This window comes from Branchiostoma lanceolatum, chromosome 19, assembly GCF_035083965.1.
Source record: "Branchiostoma lanceolatum isolate klBraLanc5 chromosome 19, klBraLanc5.hap2, whole genome shotgun sequence".
Lineage (NCBI taxonomy): Eukaryota > Metazoa > Chordata > Leptocardii > Amphioxiformes > Branchiostomatidae > Branchiostoma > Branchiostoma lanceolatum.
This window is the reverse complement of record NC_089740.1, coordinates 3,708,635-3,717,260: the sequence shown is the minus strand read 5'-3', so window position 1 is coordinate 3,717,260 and position 8,626 is coordinate 3,708,635. Positions and strand designations below refer to the sequence as shown.

Here is an 8,626-nt window from a genome sequence, read left to right as displayed (position 1 = left end):
CTATTTTCCCAGCGACCCGCGGAGGCTGGTAGAGCCTAGAGTAAAGACAAGTTATTCCTTTCGAAAAGGAAGCCATTGTAAACAGATACATGTACATACATACATACATACACATAATGCAGGGCTCAAAATACACTGTATATGCAAGTGCAGGTACAATTGGAGCTTTGCAGGTATTTCTGATGTCTACCTGCACCAGATCTAGAGAGAGCCTGTGTTTACAAAGTCTCTTGCTGGCCGAGGTTAATGACCTCTATGGGGCAGTAACCATCGGGCCGGCTTCTAGGAGCGCGATTAATGCGAGGGTCACGTTTCCAAACCGGGGCCCGGCCGGGCTGTTTGCGGGAACGTGAAATAAAAATTCATATCAACAAATATACACAAATCATGCTCATGAATAAAAATGTTTACGTTTATGTCTTTTGTTGTCTTTTATATCGTACTTATCGTTCCGACAAACTGCCCGGACGGGCCCCGGCTTTGAAATGTGACCCTAGCATAAGTCAGGCTATACACCTACATGTATACCTAACCTGCACTGGTCAATGATAAAACCAGTCTGTAGTAGTCCAGATGTATGTATTTTTGGGTAAGATTGAAAAATTTGCTGTTAAATTCATAATTTAAGAAGGTTGAACCCCTTAGTAGGTACAGTTAGGTACGGGCTTGTTCAGGTAGACCGTTAAAATCGAGGATGCATGGGGCCTCCTATAGGTTCGGTAGAGTTTGAGTATAATTCGGTAGCCATCAGTTCCATAGCTTATCATCCGTTGGGGGAAGTATTGTGTAGATTGTCTGTAAAAGCTGACGTGGCTTTCTTAGCGATGTTGTTTAATGACTATAATTGTGTCCATCTACGTTGCACGCATGCCCAGTTCAATGATATGAACAGCGCCTGTCCTATAATGATGAATTATTATGATTGTGCTAGACAAGTGACCTTTTCAGACTACAGTGTCAAAATGGTAGTCTTTAATTTCTACGCTGGCTGAAAAATGTGAAAATAAGGGAAAACGATTTGGCAGGGAGTTTGGCAATTTTATGGGGTTTCATTTGCCCGGGTAGTTTCCAAGGGAAAATATTACCTTCAGGCACCCGGCCGCGGGTTCACTCTCCTTTCCAATACCCCCCCCCCCCCCCCTATTTTTGCCAAATTCTGCTATCTATAACCCCTAAGGAAGCCATAGTGGAGACCATAAAAATGGTTAGAATGTTTAGGAAGTCGACACTGATGATATAAACATTGTTATAAACTTATTTCTTGCAAGGAAAAGGCTCGCCTAACTCGATTTCCGAAAATATCTGCAGCACATGTTATATCTGCTAGGAGCCGCTGCCAATGGCTTTAACTTCTAAACATTCAGAAGTTGGAAGACTTTAACGCCAAATTATTCCGCAATTCAAAGACTTCTGACTTTGTGTTGTTCTTGTTCAAATGTTAACAAATAGCGCACATAAAGTTATATAGTTACATATTCAAACTATAAGTTACCAGCTTTAAAAGTTGACATTTTCATGAAACATTGCTTGGTCAATTGTTTAGTTTAAACGGAACTTTTAGTTGGTATTCGATAAGGTCGGAGAATCTGACGAAGAAAAATATTATAAATGCCTGCAAAGTGGATTTATCCGTCTTCTATCTGTTGTAGTTGTGTAATATTCTGTGTTAGACAATCTTTCGCTGTCACTCCCCCTCGAGCGAGCAGCTCGGCTTGTGTTGGCGGCACATGTCTCATGGTCGCCCGAGGGGCTGTGCGCTTGGGCTCGGTACACAATCTGCTTACAAAGTTAGCGCGAAACACGCACTCGCAAAGTATGGTATCTTTGACACTCAAAGTTTTTTAAAAATCAAAAAATAATATTCAGTATTTTTAAGTGTTTCTTTAAGCGGTAAACTTGTTTCCAAAAAAGTTTACTTATTATACGATCTGACAACGCCCCCCGTTTGCGCCGGTTTAACTCGAAAGAACCTGTCATACCAGTTTAGTAACTTTTGTCGCAATGCTTCGCTGCACCTCGCTACAAAATTACGGGGCAAACCATTGAATTCACCAATAGGAGTGGTAAAAATAAGGTCTATCAACTCAAAACCTTACCCCAAACATCTTTACTGGCTAATTCATATTGTCGTTAAGTCTAGATTACAAAACATCTGTATATAAGATAACTTGAGAAGGAAAATAGTTCGTTTTCTCTCTTCCCTACAAAGAGAAATGCACAGTCCCTGGTGACGTCACTACATACGGGCACTTCAGATGACCATATATGGAAGTCGCAATACGCTGTCATTTGAAGTCTGAAACTGTGTCACTTTCTTTTGTCTTGGTTGTCTTCATTCGACTTTCGGATTTTTTTTCGAAACAGGTACGTCTTTTCTTGCTCAAGATTTACGTAATTTCCATCTCCATGAAAAAAGGAGTTATATTTTTGGGTGTGTCTGTCCGTCTGTCTGTCTGTTTGTCTGTCTGTTTGTTTTTCCGCCCTCTTCTAGTCAGCATAACTCAAGAGCCCCTTGATGGATTAAAATTTTATTTGGTTTGTGAGCGGGTGTTGTGAAGCCGAAATTCAAGCTTAAGGTCGATTTAGGGCCCCCTGGTAAGTGACCTTGGTACTGCAGCAGAACTTATTATTGAATATTTTGACATGGGCGTGCTATGGTCTTGATTTATTGGAGGAAGATAGCTTGTGATGTAGGTTTAGGCCCCCTAGCAGCTTGCTCTGGAACTGCAGGGTCGTTATTGTGAAAATCTTCTAAGGAGAATAACTGAACAGAAGAACAACGGATATCCATGATATTTATGCGGGTAGCTTAGACAGAGATGTACACAATGAAGTGAAAACTATGCTATTTGGAACTTAATTGTTCTACTTGAAAAGATACACAATGTAGAATTATTCAGAAAGTCATCGATTTACTACTATAACTGGGTGCATTACGATCATGCTAATGAACATGTGATGTACTGTTTTTGTTGTGTTAACGTTGTATAAGTAATAAGTATATAAAGCTATGTTGTTTTCTTATGAATTTGCTGGCAAAGGCGCAGAATAGAGAGTAGCTCTATAAACCCAAAATGTAACATAGAAACAGTGTGTTGAGTTGTGAAACTTCTGAATTACAAACAGAAGAAAGGGTACTTCCGTGAACAAGTTGAATCTTGCGAACATACAAACTTGATGGACACATGATTCTTGTACCTCTGACCCTATGTCCGCGCCCTTTTTCATACCCTTTTGTTTCCTAGCTGGCGAAATGTGGACTGACTCTACTGGCTAATTATTCCCTTTTCTGCTGAATTCTACGATCCATACGCAGTAGGGGGGCCTGGTGGAGGCTACTCTAATTAAAAATTTGCCGTTTTATTTTCCAGGATCAAGTAGACACCTGTAAGAGCTGATCATGAAGTGGTGTGTTCGTCTGCTGGCCCTTGTTGCCATAGCATGGCAACTTTGATTGACACATCGTACGCCGGGATGATCAGGCGAGTCAAGCGAGAGCCAGGGGAAAGTATGTGGGACTTTCATTTATTGATTGATTGATTTATTACTTGATTGATTGATTCATTAATTCATACATTCATTAATCCATTGATTTTTCTTTCTTAAGTGTAATTTTTTTTCAAAAACTTATGCGTGTGCATTTTCTTAAACATAACTACTGCCCAGATATTTGCTATATTTAACCATTGGAATATTAATTTTTACCCCAAAACAGAGAGCCTGAGTGAACGTTTGCAGTTCCTTATGGAAAAGATGGACAGGGTCATGGCAGGTCAGTACCCTCACGTGTTATTTTTTTCATTCATATCAAATCAATCGCAGTCTGCCGCTCGAAAGCTGTTTACAAGTCAGGGCTTCCACTTTGACCTAACTCATGCGTACTCGGAATCATGAATGACCTTATTGTGTGATCTAGCTCGGCACCAAATGCGTTTTTCCAATTCTAGTAAGGAGAACTCAATAATTATCATATTTTTATTTTTTGTTTCTTTGTTTGTTTGTTCGTTTGTAAATACAGATCAGGACGAGAGGAGTCTGGCGGAAGAGGATGACGTCGACAAAGACGAAATGGAAGCGAGAGAAATGGAGGAAGAAAGGGAGATGGAGGAAGAAGAAGAAGACTTAGACGAAGATGATATGGAAGCGAGAGGGATGCAAGAAGAGAGAGAGATGCAAGAAGAGAGGGTGATGGAAGAAGAAGAAGAAGACTTAGACGAAGATGAAGTGGAAGCGAGAGAGATGCAAGAAGAAAGAGAAATGGAGGAAGAAAGGGAGATGGAAAAAGAAGATCTAGACGAAAATAAAGTGGAAGAAAGAGAGATGCAGGAAGAAAGAGAAATGGGGGAGGAAGAAGATATCGATGAAGATGATTTCGACGACGACGTAGAGGGACAATTAGGTACGTAGTATTTCTTACTATGACGACATTTAGCCTGTTTGTTTCGCAGGCCGCAGCTATTAGCTGCTATTCATTTTCTTCGCCAAATGTTACATTATTTTCGATTTCTTAAGCTAGATTATGAATATTATACCAACGGAACATTATTATTACTTTTTTGTTATTCATTTAGAAGCAACCCCCCAAAAAAGAAAACACAGGCACTATCTCCCCCTCACGCAAAAATGGTTTATTCCAATATCACTCACTATCACCCAACTTTGTACTCAATGTAAACATACAAAACCATCTCTTATGTTTAAAAACCTTTTTCAATAGTGTATAACTATAGTTTGTTTTTGAACAACTGACTTCTAATGATGGTAATTGTTTTACGTCCAGAAAACGAGGAGACCGATGGACTCGCCGCCCTCGCTGCCCAGCTGTCTAACTTGGAGCTGCAACTCCGCGAGACCATGGGTAAGAAAGGGAGGGGGGGGGGGGGCACACATATGGTGGGTGCCATTCGATTAATACTGGGGCTCCTACATACTTTGGACATTTAAAAAGAGCACAGTAACCGCAAAAGGAGTATTTTATTTATTGGTACCACCCAATAATCAGCCCACAGTCCAGCCATAATCGTTTTCTGTCGACAGTATTCGGTAACTTCCGGTCGGGTGACGTCACAATGCTCGAGCACATTGAATATGACTACGTGATTATTTCTCCGGAAGCGTTCGGGACTCATCGGTCAGAATCGCGCATGTTCGGAAGATTTGAAATGATGGCTGGCCTCCAAGTGATCAAATTTTCAATGAGTTCCCATCACTCAACGACAACGCATCTTTGCTCCATGATAGTCGATATGCAATGAGATAGTGTTATTCAAACTTCCTATGGATAGAAATCATTAAAAAATGATTTTGAAAATAAGACTTTCAACGCCCTAATATTGCTTAGGTTGCCTTTAAAGACCTGGACGCAGATCAGGAACAAGCAAACACTACTGGCTGGCATGGATCTGTGCATTCCAGTCGGTGACCTGCTAACTGTTACTGCTGCTAACTGTTACTGCTGCTAACTGTTACTGCTGCTAACTGTTACTGCTGCTAACTGCTACTGCTGCTAACTGCTACTGCTGCTAAATGTTACTGCTGCTAACTGTTACTACTGCTAACTGTTACTGCTGCTAACTATTACTGCTGCTAACTGTTACTGCTGCTAACTGGTACTGCTGCTAATTGGACATTGGTACGGCTGCTAACTGTTACTGCTGCTAACTGGTACTGCTGCTAATTGTTACTGCTGCTAACTGTTACTGCTGCTAACTGGTACTGCTGCTAACTGGACAGTGGTACTGCTGCTAACTGGTACTGCTGCTAGCTGTTACTGCTGTCAACTGTTACTGCAGCTAACTGTCACTACTGCTAACTGTTACTGCTGCTAACTGTTACTGCTGCTAACTGTAACTGCTGCTATCTGTTACTGCTGCTAACTGTTACTGCTGCTAACTGTTACTGCTGCTAACTGGTACTGCTCCAAACTGTTACTGCTGCTAACAGTTACTGCTGCTAACTGTTACTGCTGCTAACTGTTACTGCTGCTAACTGTTACTGCTGCTAGCCTTTACTGCTGCTAACTGCAACGGGAGAGAGGCGAGCCTAGCCTAAAATCAGCTCTCTATGTTAACGTCTACTTTGTTCCCCCAATGACTCTTAGCTAATATAAATTGTGGGTTTTTTATCAGGAACTTTAATAGGGTTGCTAGGAGTTGCGATGAAAATTGTCTTTAATGGCGTAGCTCTGGTAGATTCTAGAGTAGTTTTTTTGTATGTTGTGAAATTTAGGAATTGAAATAGTAGTTCACAATCTGTCTACATTTCTGATCAGTTGCATTTTTGTTTCCGGTTCCTCAGATGATCCAGCCAACGTTCGAGTATTGAAAATGGCTCTGGTTGTGGATGGTCGTCCTGATTTGGAGTTGGACTTATCAGGAGGTTAGAAACTCATCTTTTTGCACAGTGTTTTTATATATATATATTCATATACACTGTGAAATATTTCAAATGATATGTATATGATGTTGTGTACATCTGCATTCGAGCTTTGCAACTCTTACCAGTTTAAGGAAGGTTTGATACCTAGCGACCCCCGCACCGGCCGGTGGTTAATTTTTGCACGGCAAAACATAATGGTCATGCGTTTATCACATGAACGCCGGCACGTGCCGCGCATGTCGGTGAAATTCACAGATCAACATTATTTTCTTCCATCGCATCAAGCAAGCGGCGCGACAAACATACTGACTTTACTGTCATTTGTCTGTAGACTACTTTAGACTGTTACTTTGCATTTTTTCTGGTCTATGTTCGTCAAGCATAGCTCTAGAAGGGAAAAGATGGAAGTGGACGATAATGGGTAAGCTTAGCACAATTGATCAGTATGAATACATGTTCGCAAGTCGTCCAACAGGCGGAGAAAAACTTACAGACTATGCATTTTCTTTTTAAAAGAGCTGATATTTCTGCCCATGAGTCTAACATTTAGCTCTGTCCGCGTGGTTTTAAGATAAATACGTTTTGAATAAATTGGACGATAATTGGCCATGTTACGTTATACATAGTTGTGTACATCTGCATTTGCATGATAGTTTGCTGTTTCACATGTATCTTTTAACAAATATTCTAAATCATAACACGTATTTTGAACAGCGGACCTGAGCACCTTGAAGGACAAGCCATTCGTAATCAAGGAAGGGGTGGAATATAGGATAAAGATCATCTTCAGGGTGAGTAGATATTTTTATGACAAAGGTGATGATCTATACTCCTGAAAGCATTAAGGAAGATTTCTATACCCGTATAAATCATTATTGACTTATATCAGAAAAAAATATGAAAAATTGTTTTGCTATAGCATCCCATATCATCTTTTTTTCTGTGCAGTAAAACTTTTATAGACATGCTTACTTTTCATTTATGTTTGAAAGAGATAAAACAAAAACAGACAATGTTTTATTTTTTGAGGAAGAAATATTAGTATCTTGTCACTCCGGCATAATAACACACCATCTCGTTGACTGTCTAATATAGAAAGGTAACTTGTATCAAATATCGTAACTGTAAGGTCTTATTGTCGAATACTAAGGTGCAAGCTATAATATGTACCAAATTTCTCTCCAAAGGTCCAACATGAGATTGTGGCAGGACTTAGGTATCACCAAGTGATCACCAGGAAAGGAGTCAAAGGTGGGTATCGTATTTAGTACCGCTGAGAAGTGCATGTACTCTTGTTGCATATCTTTATGTAGCCTCTTGGGTGTCGTGATAGATTCAAATAGATATAGTAGACTGACATCAAGCGAAACATGCCGTTTGTGAGCGTGCTGAAGCGTTGAAAGGTTGCCATGCATGTAGCTATACAAAGCCTCAGTTAAGTTAAGTTAAGTTAAAATCCTCCCACACCATTATTGATGTATAGGGCGGTACCCATCCCCGTTCATAGCCCTGTGCCACACTGTGGTGCAATCACTGCAGCAGGTGGCTAATCCACTGGCAGTGGAGTGTGTTTAACTTCCATACTGTTTCAGAAGTATGTACCATTTTTATAAAGTCTTTGGTATGGCTCAATGCTCCTCTTGTCCAGAAGTGTCCTACCCGGGGCTTGAATCCGGGCCTTCTGGTCCAAGTAATTTGAACCAGATGTGGTAAGTACCAGAAGCGCAGACCACTACACCACAGGGACACAGTGCCTAGCAGGAGATCGTGAAGATTTGATATAAGTCATGTAGCTTTGCTGTTGACGTCTATTCTTGTGATAAGACCTTTACGGGAAATATGTGCAGGAATGTTTAGAGCTGGCATTCTAATTTCTATGTCCTATAACGCTGCCCCACCTCTGTTGGCAGTGGACAAGTCCACGTACATGGTGGGAAGCTATGGACCGAAGAAGACGGAGCATTCGTACATGACCCCGGTAGAGGAGGCGCCTAAGGGGATGTTGCAACGTGGCCACTACAAGGTCAATAGTAAACTCATTGACGACGACAAAAACGTCATCCTGGAGTGGGACTGGGCGTTCGACATCAAGAAATACTGGGAGTAACACACATGAACCCTAAGGGGCCCTGTTACATGTTCATGTAATCACTAGGCAATAGATATAGACCTAGGGGGCCTTGGACCCTATGACGTCACTCCTTCTGGCTCCTCAGCTGGGCTATCAGAATAAACATGTGGAGTCACA

General features: G+C 41.0%; 2 protein-coding genes across 2 annotated transcripts; both read left to right on the top strand.

Moving 5' to 3' along the window:
• The first annotated feature begins 3,441 nt into the window (after positions 1-3,441).
• LOC136425860 (uncharacterized) lies at positions 3,442-4,407 on the top strand. Its single transcript, XM_066414794.1, has 3 exons — positions 3,442-3,508; positions 3,716-3,772; positions 4,019-4,407. The coding sequence occupies exons 1-3, from the start codon at positions 3,442-3,444 to the stop codon at positions 4,405-4,407; spliced, it is 513 nt and encodes a 170-aa protein (XP_066270891.1).
• Positions 4,408-4,758: 351 nt separating this feature from the next.
• LOC136425859 (rho GDP-dissociation inhibitor 1-like) lies at positions 4,759-8,626 on the top strand. Its single transcript, XM_066414793.1, has 5 exons — positions 4,759-4,858; positions 6,298-6,378; positions 7,093-7,169; positions 7,566-7,629; positions 8,289-8,626. Exons 1-5 carry the CDS (start codon positions 4,759-4,761, stop codon positions 8,483-8,485), a joined length of 519 nt encoding a protein of 172 aa, XP_066270890.1. The 3' UTR covers positions 8,486-8,626.

Coding starts and splice junctions, on each gene's coding strand:
- LOC136425860 (XM_066414794.1), top strand. CDS start 3,442: ATGGCAACTTTGATTGACACATCGTACGCCGGGATGATCAGGCGAGTC. Junction 3,509..3,715: donor CAAGCGAGAGCCAGGGGAAA/GTATGTGGGACT, acceptor ACCCCAAAACAG/AGAGCCTGAGTGAACGTTTG. Junction 3,773..4,018: donor GATGGACAGGGTCATGGCAG/GTCAGTACCCTC, acceptor TTGTAAATACAG/ATCAGGACGAGAGGAGTCTG.
- LOC136425859 (XM_066414793.1), top strand. CDS start 4,759: ATGGTAATTGTTTTACGTCCAGAAAACGAGGAGACCGATGGACTCGCC. Junction 6,379..7,092: donor GGAGTTGGACTTATCAGGAG/GTTAGAAACTCA, acceptor TATTTTGAACAG/CGGACCTGAGCACCTTGAAG. Junction 7,630..8,288: donor CACCAGGAAAGGAGTCAAAG/GTGGGTATCGTA, acceptor CTCTGTTGGCAG/TGGACAAGTCCACGTACATG.